This window comes from Macaca nemestrina, chromosome 20 (genome assembly GCF_043159975.1).
Source record: "Macaca nemestrina isolate mMacNem1 chromosome 20, mMacNem.hap1, whole genome shotgun sequence".
NCBI lineage: Eukaryota > Metazoa > Chordata > Mammalia > Primates > Cercopithecidae > Macaca > Macaca nemestrina.
The window spans coordinates 67,639,390-67,652,356 of NC_092144.1; the positions used below are offsets into that span (position 1 = coordinate 67,639,390).

The 12,967-nt window shown below is 47.7% G+C and overlaps 1 protein-coding gene across 4 annotated transcripts; it reads right to left on the minus strand.

Annotated features, from left to right (window-relative positions):
* Window positions 1-5,503: 5,503 nt before the first annotated feature.
* On the minus strand, window positions 5,504-12,930 carry LOC105488088 (zinc finger protein 416). 4 transcript variants are annotated; one of them, XM_024794823.2, is made up of 4 exons: window positions 12,805-12,930; window positions 11,970-12,011; window positions 9,700-9,826; window positions 5,504-7,639 (listed from the first exon to the last, which is right to left on the minus strand). In XM_024794823.2, exons 3-4 carry the CDS (start codon window positions 9,731-9,733, stop codon window positions 6,057-6,059), a joined length of 1,617 nt encoding a protein of 538 aa, XP_024650591.1. In that variant the 5' UTR covers window positions 9,734-9,826; window positions 11,970-12,011; window positions 12,805-12,930; the 3' UTR covers window positions 5,504-6,056. The 4 variants fall into 4 exon arrangements, with proteins under 4 accessions (XP_024650591.1, XP_011750136.1, XP_024650593.1 ...); XM_011751834.3 differs by lacking the exon at window positions 12,805-12,930 and adding an exon at window positions 12,580-12,709; XM_024794825.2 differs by lacking the exon at window positions 9,700-9,826.
* Window positions 12,931-12,967: the final 37 nt, after the last annotated feature.

Consider the following 12,967-nt stretch of genomic DNA (forward strand, 5'->3'; position numbering starts at 1 on the left):
AAAGATTACGAGAAAAGGTGTCCCTTGGTCTTTTTCCTCTTTTTGGAGTGACCCAGGTTGGAGAGAAAGATCGAAAGTGCATCCCACTTCTCTTTCTTCCCATATTCTGGGTCCTAGCCACCATCATAGGCACCACCAATGGATGCAAGCATGACCTTCACCCGTGGATCTGGAAGAGCTCATCGGGTGTAATAGTCACACTTACCTGTATGAGAACCTACCTCTCCACCCTGCTGGTTTCCTAGTCCCACATGGCCCATAAGGCTCCCAGGGTACCCTAGCGATCTGGGAGATACTGTATTTGGGTGAGACCCTTTAATGGAGGGAGTGTTTTAATACTATCTTTGGCTTTCCTTGTTATAGCCCTAGTAAAACATTGAAATCCCAGAGAATGGGACTGATTGACTTCCAAATATGAAATCTCCTTTTTATTTAAATACCAATGTAGTTCAATGCAAAACAGGTGACTCAAAAGAACATAAGGATTGAATGGCTGTTCTCCCAACTGTTAAAAGTACAGCTTTGCTGTTAACAGATGGGACATGGAGCTTAGTCCCTAACAGAGGCACATAGGAGGGAGAGGAATCGGGGAACTAAAGGTTTTGCACAGAGGGCAGACAGGGCTCCTTATGGAGAAAAAATCCTATTTCACTTGGTGATGCTGTAAGATCTGAAATGTTAAATAAGAACTCTGACTCCAAATTCTTTCCAGGAAGAAGTTAGAAAGAGAGGTTTGGGGATTAATAGGTTGTCCCCATTGTATGCCTTCCAGAAGAAGAAAATTAACCTGTCTCATAATGGAACTGTCTAGATTCATTGAGCAGTCCTGAGTTTTTACATGGAGGAAAAACACAACCCAAATGGAGAGGGAGAAGAGCATTCACTCAGGGTGAAATATCCCCCTATACAGTGCCATGAATATCTATCATTAGGGACATAAAGCTCTCACTAGGTGAAAGTTTAGACAGAAATCCTCAAATTGTTCTAATTAGATCAAACCTCTATAGTAAACATTTCAAAAATCATAGTGTCAGGGAATCATCTTCATGGTTGCTGGACTTGTCATCAACATCCCCAGGATCTAGAGTTCCATCTTCTGGCCTATCTGGAAGATCTCACAGCCATCTACCCAGTACTTCTAACTAACCATAGCAATCCCAAAGTACCTAAACCCCTACTTATTCAGTGGAACGCTCCTCCACTTAATGGATTCCACCTGAACGTCCCCTTCCACACTTTCCATTATACCTGGACTTGAAAAGTTGAGTATATCTCCAGTGCATTAACGATTCTTTTGCACCCACTACTATGTTAATGACACAAAAGCAGACGTTTCCTTGTGATGCTCTGATCTAACTATAGTTACCAAATTTCCAAGGCAAAAGCAAGGTAAATGGCAAGGAGACCATATATGCCGCTTGTAGGCAAGGAGACCATATATGGTGTCTTCTCTCAGACTAGAACATACAGGGAAAAAAACCACTGCCTAATCTAGGAGGGTTTGCTTCTGGAAAACAAGGTTTGTTTGACCACCCCCATTGGAACAGGGGAAGAATATCTCTATAGACCAAACTTGGCAGCAAAGGATAGACATCACACCCTGTAGGGCCTCTATTTATGCTCCAACTGGACTCATTTTTGTTTGTGGCCATGAATGAGAAGTCACCTGCTGTAACTACTCCTGGCTCCCCAGGGAGCCATCTGTTCTTTCAGGAGTAGCTTTCCCTTATATATCTAAAACTTGGAACAAAGATAAATGTATGTTGGCCACCCTTGCCCCTCCAAGGGTCACAGTCTATAACCCAATAAGACCCAGGAACACCAGAAGTTAACAAGCAATAGGATTGGTTCTGGTGGGAATCAGGGCAGCCATAGGACTAGCAGCACCTTAGGGTGGCTTTGCCTACCACAAATCAACCCTAAAGAACTTGACTCGGCCGGGCGCGGTGGCTCAAGCCTGTAATCCCAGCACTTTGGGAGGCCGAGACGGGCGGATCACGAGGTCAGGAGATTGAGACCATCCTGGCTGACACAGTGAAACCCCGTCTCTACTAAAAAATACAAAAAACTAGCCAGGCGAGGTGGCGGGTGCCTGTAGTCCCAGCTACTCGGGAGGCTGAGGCAGGAGAATGGCGTGAACCCGGGAGGCGGAGCTTGCAGTGAGCCAAGATCACGCCACTGCACTCCAGCCTGGGCAGCAGAGCGAGACTCTGTCTCAAAAAAAAAAAAAAAAAAAAAAAAAAAGAACTTGACTCAAACTCTAGAATCTTTAGCCACCAACACAGGTCAGGCACTACCAGAAATTCAAGAATCTCTAGACTCTGGCAAATGCAGTTCTCAATAACAGACTGGCATTGTATTATCTACTAGCAGAACAAGGTAAAGTCTGTGCAGTTATTAATAAAACCTGCTGCACATATATTAGCAACTCTGGATAGGTTAACATTCAAAAGACCTATGAGCAAGTGACCCTGTTACATATTTTCTTTGACACTTGCTTGTTTAACCTCTCAGTAAAGTTTGTGTCTTCTGGATCAACAGTCTCTAACCTTTTTGGCATCAGGGACCAGTTTCATGGAAGGCAATTTTTCCACAGATGGGGTATGTGGGGCTGGGGCTGGGGAGTGGTCTCAGGATGAAACTCTTCCACCTCAGATCATCAGGCACTATATTCTCATAAGGAGTGTGCAACCCCAGTCCCTCACATGCACAGTTTATGTTAGGGTTAGTACCCCTATGAGAATCTAATGCTGCCACTGATCTGACAAGAGGTAACACAGGCAGTAATGCTCGCTCACTGACCACTCACCTCCTACTGTGCAGCCCAGTTCCTAACAGACCATGGACCAGTATCCACAGCAGAGGGGTTGGTGTATCTAGTTCCAGGTGAAGACAATGCTGGCACAAGTTTTCCAACCCATCTTTATCTACTGTCCCAGAGAATGAAAGTGTTCTGCCTTTGGGCACCTTAGATGTGGTATCCAGGGATCTTTACTCCTTTAGTGCTAGGCAGGGCCTATGCCCATAAAATCAGCAGCAAGCAGTCACAGAAGATGGACCTCTGCCCTTCCTCAGCCCCCTTAAGATTAAAGAGGAGTATCTAATCTCTGATGGGGGAGTGAGATAGGAGGCAGGACTCCATACGAGACTGAAGACTGGCTGAAACAAGGAACAGGCACTGAGAGCATCTCTACATAATACACACCCACCAGTGCCATGGCAGTTTACCATTACCTTGACAACACCTGGAAATTACCATCCCTTTTCTTGAAATTTCTGAATAACCCACCCTTTACTTTGCATGTAGTTAAAAGTGGGTGTAAATATGACTGCAGAGCTGCCCCCTGAGCTGATACTCTGGATGCAATGCCTATGGGGTTGCCCTGCTCTGTAGGAGCAGCCACAGAGCTGTAACCCTGCTGCCGCAACAAAGTTGTTTTCATCTACCACTAGCTTGCTCTTGAATTCTTTCCTGAGTGAAGCTAAGAACCTTCTTGGACTAAGCCCCAATTTGGCGGCTCAACTGCCCTACAACAATGCCACCTGATGTCATACCTCTGTGCTCTCTAAAACCATCTCCCTTACCACTGGAGGAGTGTAACAGGCCTCAGGAAGTGAGGACAATTCATGCTGACACAAGGAGCGCTTTAAAAAAATAAGCAACTGGGCGTGGTGGCTCACACCTGTAATCCCAGCACTTTGGGAGGCCGAGGCAGGTGGATCACCTGAGGTCAGGAGTTCAAGACAAGCCTGGTCAACATGGCGAAACCCCGTATCTACTAAAAATACAACAATTAACTGGGTGTGGTGGTGCACGCCTATAATCCCAGCTACTCAGGAGACTGAGGCAGGAGAATTGTTTGAACCTGGGAGGTGGAGGTTGTGGTAAGCCAAGATCATGCCACTGCACTCCAGCCTGGGGCGACAGAGTGAGACTCCAAAAAAAAAAAAAAAAGAAAAAAAAAAAAAAGGCAGCATTATATAATAAGATATCTGGGGGATAATGATGGACATGCTACCTTGGCGGTCTGCCTAACTCAGCCCCTTCTTTGAGAACAGTCCACCCTCACAGTCCTGTTAACTGATCTCTGGGGATACCTGACCCAACCAGGCTGGATCAGTAAAGTTTTCTTGCCTGAATTCTGGAATAAGGACCTCAAAGGGCAGAGTGTGCTGGGTACTAGGGTGAGGATTTGTGTTTAAAGGGCCGTTTCTACCCCAGTGATCCCCAGTGCTGACACAGGGAGACCAGGCAAAAGAATGTGAGACCAAAACAGAGAATACAGCAGGACCTGTGGGTAGAGGCAGAAGAGCTTGAGATGCCTTTCTCACCAGGCAGGTGTGCAACAGGATGGAATCAGAGGACTAGGGTCACCCAAATGGGACACAAATAAAGCTTTACCCAGCAAGACCAAGAGCCCACAGTTCTCCAGCCTCCTATCTTCGTGCAACATCCTCTGGGCCAGGCCCAAATATCCACATTTCTACCAGGTGAAGGTCAGAGCCATGACCTTGAAAGGCACCAATGCCTGGCAAGTCAGAGACAGAAAGTTGACCTCAGACTGTTGGATATTAGGACCTATTGCTTGGTCACTAGGAAAGTTGCAGACAGCCAAGACATCTGAGGGTTGAGCTCCAAGTAGGGCACGAGGGCAAAGGACTCTGCCTCTGAAAATGGGGTAACTGTGGCAGAGGGTAAAGCCTATGATGGGGGATGTCATTTCCAAGTTAAGGTTTCTGCTACCCAGGCTCCTTCTGATTCTCTACCTCCTGTGTGTCCTCCTGCACTCACATCGAACCATCCCATGGAAGCCCCCAGGTTGCTTGCCTGGCTCCACGCTCTGACAATCACATGCAGAATGGAGTTGTTCCCTCTAAGCCAGGCTGTGCCTACACTGTCACACCTTGTACAAGAAGATTGTGTTGCGAAAATAAAGACACAGCCAGTTACTAGATGTGTAGATGCACTTTTACCACAGGCACACTTGTCTTTTGCTATGGGCTCCTCCACTTCCTATTAATCATACCCAAAATTTCTGTACCAATTATGTCCAATGCTTAGCTCCCATCAGCTTGAGTCCCGCCATCTATGGAATCGTGGTCATCAGGGCACGTGGTTCCTTTGCAGAACCTGGGAAAAAATTTTGTCTCAACAGTGCTGGGCATTACAGCCTGTGGGAACAATGCCACAAATCCATCTTATTCTCCAAAGCACAGGAGCCTGTCATAACAGCCGACTTGTCCTCAGAATGACTAGTCCAGAGAAAGTGTAGGGATACAGGCCAGAAATTAGGACAATAAAATTATTGCATTTTTCCCTAGGAGGCCTTGGGCAGCAAGGCAAACTGGACTAAAACCAGAATGAGAACTACTCTCTGTCGTTTTATTTTTCCTTCACAGGCCAACGACATTGGGGCCCCACAAAAGCTGTCCATTCCTTTATGTAAGAGCCCAAGTGTGTTTTCCAGCCACTTTACACAGTAAACCAAACCCTAAGACTACACAGATTTAAAAATAAGGCCTTTATTACCACGCAAACCAGAGCAATGTGAGGCAGCCAGTTACGAGGTGGTGACTTGGAGGCTGGAAAAACTACCAAGTGTCGTGTGAGAACAAGAATTTCCATGAAGGGAAGCCTTCCACATCAGCTTCCAGCAGAACCCAGGCTGGGTCCTTCTGGCCAAAACTGGTCAGATGTATGCTGTAATCAGTCAGAAAAGGAAAGGAATTCCCCTTAAAGGCTCAGACTGCTCAAGGAATTTCCTCCAAGGAATGGGAGCACACAGTTGTATCTCCCTTGCCTTAGTACGCAAGGGTGACTAATGATTTAACTCCTGCAAAGGCCTCCAGCAGTTTAGAACGTGCAAAGGAGCTCCTGCAAGACACATGTGCCTGGAACTCATGAGAGTCTCACCCATCTGGAGGTCTACCAGTATGAGGTTTAACTTTAGGCAGATGGCTCCTTCACAAAGACTCTCTATAGCCGTAACACTGAAGAAAGAGATGGCACATTCCCTGCAGGTCTAAGCCTTTTCTCCAGTGTGGAGTTTTAGGAGTTAAACAATGTTAGCTCTTGGGCTGTAGGATTTTCCGCATTTGCTGCTGTCACGAGGCCTCTCCACAGTGTGAGATTTCCGGTGGAGAATGAGGCCAGAGTGTTGTGTAAAGGACTTCCCACATTTGCCACACTCATATGGCCTTTCTCCCGTGTGAACCACCTGGTGTTGAATGAGGCTAGACTTTTGGATAAAGGATTTCCCGCACTGTCCACAGTCATAAGGCCTTAATCCAGTGTGAATTTTCTGGTGTTCAACAAGGGTATAGCTTTGTCTAAAAAATTTCCCACATTCACTGCACTCGAAAGGCCTTTCTCCAGTGTGAGTTCTCTGGTGCCGAACAAGTTTAGATTTGAACATAAAAGCCTTCCCACATTCCCCACATACATAAGGCCTTTCTGCAGTGTGAACTTTGTGGTGTTTATTGAGGGTGGTTCTTTGGCTAAAGGATTTTCCACACTCGTCACACTCAAAGGGCCTAGCTCCACTGTGAATTAACTGGTGCTGAATGAGGCCACACTTTAGGCTAAATGATTTCCCACACTGGCCACACTCATAAGGCCTTGCTGTAGTGTGAATTCTCTGGTGTACAACAAGGCTGAAGCTTTGTCTGAATAATTTCCCACATTCACCACACTCATATGGCTTTTCTCCTGTGTGAGTTCTCTGGTGCCGAACAAGAGTGGATTTGGATCCAAAGGCTTTTCCACATTCATCACACTCATAAGGCCTTTCTCCAGTGTGAATTCTGCAATGTTCAATAAGGTTGGAACTTTGGCTGAAAGATTTCCCACATTTCCCACACTCATAAGGCCTCTCTCCAGTGTGAACTCTGTGATGTTTAATGAGGGTGGCTCTTTGGCTAAATGATTTCCCACACTGATCACACACATAAGGCCTTTCTCCTGTGTGGATTCTCCGATGATCATTCAGATGAGAGGTTTGGCTAAAAGTCTTCCCACATTCACTGCACTCATAAGGCCTTTCTCCAGGGTGGACTCTTTGGAGCTGAACAAGGGAGTACTCACAGCGGCAGGCTTTCCCACATTTGCTAGATTCATAAAACCTTTTTCCAGTGCAGACTCTAGGGTGAAAAAAAGTTTGTTTGTGGCTGGACTCTTTCCTGCATTCACTCCACTTGTAATGACTTATTCCAACATGAAAGACCTCCTCACATTTGCTGATTTTGTTGGGTTGTTCATAGATAGCAATAGCCTGAGGCCGAAGAACACCCAATGGGGCTAGGAAGTCCTTCCTAACCTCAATGCTGGTGAAAGGCATTCCTGACTCAGGGAATAGGCAGCACTGCACAAATGAGGCCTTGTCCATGTCACTTTCCAAGGGTTTCTCTGCACTATGATGCTTCTGTTCCTGGTGAAAGACTGCACATGCCCCAGTCAAGCATGGTTTCTGCCCAGGCAAATCGGTCAGGTGTAAAATGTCGGTCAGGAACGGGACACACATGTCACAGGATTGAGTCTTCTGGGTGGATGGACTGGCCTCTGGAGTCCTGACCTGAGATACTCTTTCTACAGAAACACTTTGCTCAGGTGTCTCTTCATCCTCCATCCCATGGCAACAAACTGAAAGCAGAGAAACACTGATGAAATGCACGTTGACTATGATGGCAGTGTATTAACCATTTAAAAAAAAGCTATTTTCTGAATAATTAATGTTCTGATATCTTAAAAACTTTGCTGGCCTGAGCTCAGGAGTTTGAGACAAGCCTGGGCAATATGGCGAAACCCTGTCTCTACTAAAAATACAAAAAATTAGCCAGGTGTGGTGGCGGGTGCTACTCAAGAGGATGAGGCAGAAGAATTGCTTGAACCCGGGAGGCGGAGTGTGCAGTGAGCCCAGATCGCACCACTGCACTCCAGCCTGGGAGACAAGGTGAAACTGTCTCAAACGCAAAAGAAAACAAAATAAAACACTTTGCTGGCTGGGGAGAGAATGGTGCTTCCAGAGTGAGCCAACTCTTAAGAGATAGCAAAGGGCTCAGCAAGGAGCATAACAAATACAAAATCAATTCAGAGCCCCATACTCCCAATCACATTTTCTATGTGACTTGGATGTTTCAGGAGCTAATATTCCTCTGCTCTAATCATCCCAAGGTCAGGCAGCAGACAACTAAGCCCAGTGAGCCCCTTTGCCCCAAAGCAAACCACTCAAATTACCCAATCCTAACCTGTTTATCATGTCTTGTGTTATCTGCAGAAACCCCAATAAAGGCTGTGGCTTAATATTTTCCCTTCTCTCTTGTGGCCCTGCATGGCACAGTGCTCACATGCTCTTGCTATTGCAGGTGATAAATTCCTATGTCATTGACATTAACCTCTCTGTATTGGCACTCTACCACCTCCATTAAAACCCTGTGGGTACATAACAGGAAAGGGAAGCACCTTCACATAGACATCAAGGAATGAATTCACAGTATTGCTTTGAAGCAACATTGAGGAGCTGAAAGCAGGATAAGAAAGGGGCTGCCTAGCAGTAGGGGGCCTCTAAAGATCACAAAATGGGGAGGCCTCACCAAACACAGGATATCAAGGATGGGGTGCAGCACATAAGGACAGACAGGGTCTCCAATCTACTCCTTTGCCAAATCCTGTGGCAAGATCTTGTCAGCTGGTGGCATGTGTATGCTGTGCTGAACGTTGGCATTATTCAGGCCCAAGATAATGCAATTGGAAGTGAGTGAGAGATTCCAATTGCGATCTTGTGTTCAAGAAATATTTAATGGCATGTGCACAACTCACAACATATTGGGAGTGGGTCAGTGTTGGAAAACATGCTGGGAGGCAGTGCAGAGAAACTGGTGACACATGGAGGGCAGAAAGATGGGGCAGCATGAGGCCAGATGTCCCAGATGAACCAATAAGCCAGCAAAGTGTCAAAGAAGAGGAAGAAAAACGTAGAAATGAGGTGTGTCCAGTAGCATTAGCACCAAACTCTGGATGACACAGGGCAAATTCCTGGTAAGATTAGAAAACAGGCTGGATGCCATGTCCTCACCCAGGTGCCACTGACTGAGGCCAGGCTTCCTCTGAAGCCATATTCCCATCTTCACCCTTTCCAACAACCAGGGCTTTCCTGGCACCTCTAGATGTGCCACTACTTGGGACTTGAATGAAGCAAGTCCTAAGGGACAGCTGGGACAGGTGAGTATCCTGCAGTGGCCCAGAGCAAGTCAGCTTCCTTGAGAACGCAAGAAAGAAAATTAATATCACACAGATCCTGAAGGAGGTTCTGGCAACAACAGCTCATGGTCCATGTAAATACTGATGAGGAAAATTCTGCAAATTCCTAACACAGGTAGTCAAAGGAAATGTCATCAAGGAAGCAGAACCTGAGACACAAAGTACCATGAATATGAACACAGCCACCCAAAGAGGAAGTGAAGAAGTAAACTGAGATGCATTAGGCTGACTCAAGACACCTAACATCCAGACCCATCCCAGTGCGTTTTGGAACAGCAAATGTCAGGGCTGATTAAGGAGTGCAATGATTTCATTCCTTACACCACAGCACATATGCCAAGACAGTGGGGAAGTCAGCAGAGCCCATGGTCCGACAGAGCTGCCTCTGGGGAGAAAAAGGATAGACAAAGACCAGGAGACAAGAGTGGTTGTGAGGGCCTTACCCAGCGCAGTTATAAGTGCAAAGTTCTCCAGCATCACATCACGGTACAGGAGCCTCTGAGCCTCATCAAGGAGCCCCCATTCTTCCTGGGAGAAGTAAATGGCCACGTCCTCAAAGGTCACAGAGCCCTGCCATGATGGGGACAGATCTTTCCATGATCAGATTCTCTCCTAGGACCCCAAGTTCATGCCCCCACGCATCCTTCCCCTGCTTACCCCCAACCCTAAGCCCCACCTCAGAGGAGATACCAAGCCCTGGTGGCACTGATTCCTGCCCTCTCCTCATGGTCCCATCATCACTGTGTCTTCCCACAGCACCAACAGGCAGGTGGGCCAGGAAATGCCATTTAAACTCTGGGTCTAGCATATAGGGTTGGATTTTGTCTTGTCAGATAATTCTCCTGGAGTTTCCAAAAGTATGCCTCTCACATACAAGCAATGATGGGGTTAGCCATCATTCTTATATCCTCAATGCCATGGCCATGGGTTGTTCAGTTCACACTTCCTCTCCATATGCACATCACTCTTTGAAGCACACACCCTCAAACAATCTCACTTCCACAGCGATTTCCACCCTGTTGCTCCACACCATAGGCAGTTCTCTGGCATCCCCACGATATTTGGAATGCAACATCCAGAAAGTGCTTGGCAAACTGAAATGAGGTCCGGTGCTACTCAGAGGCTGAATGTCCCCACTGCCAAAGGCAGCCCTTCAGAGCCCCATCCTGCTCTGAAGGCCTCCTTGCCTGACTCTGTCCCTTGCTACATCCTCAGTCACCCAGAAATACCTGGGGTTCTGACACCCATGGCCCTCTTCCACTAGTGCTGCACTTGATGTCCTCTGTTAAGTCACAGTCTTTCTCTCCTGTTAACCTTCATTCAAAGTCTGCCCCAAGAGGACTCCCACACCTCAGGCCCAGTAACTCTCCCAGATGACCACCTGTGACTCTCAACTTATCCACCTCCCTAAAATTCCTGACACCTCAACGGTTACCACAAAACCCTGGTAGATAGATCCAGAGTGCTGAAAAAGCACTAGTTTTGGTCTCAGTGTCATCTTGTCTGGATTACTTCCAAGCATTGATCTCATGCCCACTCTTCTCCTAGATCCTTGGCCACTTGCCAGATCATCCTTGCTCTCACACCCTACCATGGCCACTTCTCTCTCATACCTGTCTTTGTGATTCCCACCATGATCAACCATGTCCCCCAGCAGAAGACCCAGTAGTGACCCCCAACCTCCCTTCCCTGGGCTGGTAACAGCATTACTAGAGTGATCAGGATTCCACCTCCTAACTGTGTCCCAAGCTATACCCCTAGGCAAGTACTGGCCACCTTTTAAATGCCTCCATCCTGAATCCCTCCCCACAGTTCTAGTCCTCTGGATAGACTATCCACTTGATGTCTAAACTAACTGTTCTTTGAACCATCTCAGACTCTAAAGATGTCCCATTGGGCCATGTTCAGATGATGATTAAAAAAAAAAAAAAAAAATTTAAAAATAAAGATGTTCCAAATCAAAATTTCTGATTATCTCTAGAGATAACTGACTCTACTACCAATTTTACAATCCTCGCTAGTGGAGCTTCCATATTTCCAGCTGCTAAACCCAACTTGCTTTTACTCCTGAATCCTACTTTTCTATCTCTTGCCTTCAACATCTCAAAATCCAGGCTTCCCTACTTAAAAAACGGTTCCAGAATCCAACTACCACCTCCACAGCCACCATACAAGTCCTGCCACCAGTAACACTCATCTGGACTACTACAGCAGCCTTCTTCACTATCTTCCTATCTCATACCTCACACTCAGCCTGTTCTCTCAGCTTGGCCACACAGAGAACCTGATGAGACCTGGATCAGGTCACATACCTCCTCTGCCCCCAACTGTCATTGCTCGTCACACACTCCAGAAGAAACACCCAACAACTGAGAGCCATTTTTTTGTCTGATTCCTGCATCCCAGCGTTCAGTTCCCATGAGAAAGAAAAAAGTTGTAGTTCACTAAACCAGCTCAGCTTGACTTTCAAGCACTTGCTCATCTAGTACATAAGCCTGAGACAACGTTCCATACCTTACTTTGCTGGTTTCCAGCAATAGGAACCGTTCTATACCAGCTTCCAGCCTGGATGTATGACCCCTGGGATTGATGTTTGTTCAGGGTTCCTAGAACCAAAGACCCAAAGAGTGCCAAGAGAAGAGTCCCAGAACACAATCTCAGAGACAAACACTGGGGTCAGCACCAGTGAGGCCCCGAAACACTCTCCACTCACCTGTGTGAAGCCCGTAACTTTAGCTTCTGCAGTCACGGGAACCTGCGGGAAGAGGAAGGCTGTGAGACGCAGGTAACTACGGTGGAAGGTCCATGGGCTCATGCCTCCTTGTTTCCCTGCGCAGCCCTGGAGACAGGTGACTTGGTGATGACTAAATTATCATTGCGCCTCAGTTCCGTGTGACTCTTACCTGCTCTGGGACCTTGCACAAGGACTCAACCTCCCCGTGCCTCGGTGTTATCCCCCTTCCAGGCTGTTCTAACTCTTAACTTTAGGAAAATTTTCAAAAGTCTAACTCAAACCATGTGCCGCAGCTGTTCATAACCACCCATGGCTCTCAGCGTCTTGAAAAGAGCGAGCCTCACTTTGCCATTCCGGCGTGAACGCTCCTGGCTCAATCGCCCCAACAACAGTCACAGAAACCGGCCCCTCCGCCTGCCACACCCTCCACAGCCCACGACACCAGGCTTGTAAACGGGAGCCCTACCCGCGAGGGCCTCACAGTCCTGGACTCGGGCCGGGCTGCAGGGACGAAAGCAGGCGCCCCTCACGCAGGGTGTTGGATTTCCGGCGGGGAGGGCAGGTGAGGCCGGGGGGACGTAGCACTCACCGAAGTCGAATCTCTCAGCACGGCCGCCGCCATCGGATTGTGAGTGGAGCGGGGCCAGGGAACCCAGGCACAGTTGCCACCAGCGACAACGACCCACGGGCTGCAGCGTAGCGGGGCGACCCCCGCTCTGTGCCGGGGGCAGCGTTGCTAACTCAGGCGGCGTGGGCCGAGGTAGAGAACCCCCAAAAAGACCATCTCGGAGCGTTGCCGGAAGTTCCGCCTTACCGTTTGCAACAAACGGAGACAGGCCCGATCCTGAACGTTGATTGGCTCCGCGTCTTTGCAGCTTGGCGCTCAGCATTATGGGTAATGTAGTTCTCAGTCGCCCAGGGTGCCAGTGCCCTCCCCGAGATTCACCGGGAACAAGGGCCAACCGGCCGCGCGGAAG

Excerpts from the sequence above, each read along its gene's own strand:
- LOC105488088 (XM_011751834.3), bottom strand. The coding sequence starts at position 12,612 with ATGGCGGCGGCCGTGCTGAGAGATTCGACTTCG. Across the intron at positions 9,827-11,969 it reads AAGTTACGGGCTTCACACAG|GGCTCTGTGACCTTTGAGGA; the intron begins GTGAGTGGAGAG and ends CCATCATGGCAG. Across the intron at positions 7,640-9,699 it reads TGCACTTATAACTGCGCTGG|TTTGTTGCCATGGGATGGAG; the intron begins GTAAGGCCCTCA and ends CTCTGCTTTCAG.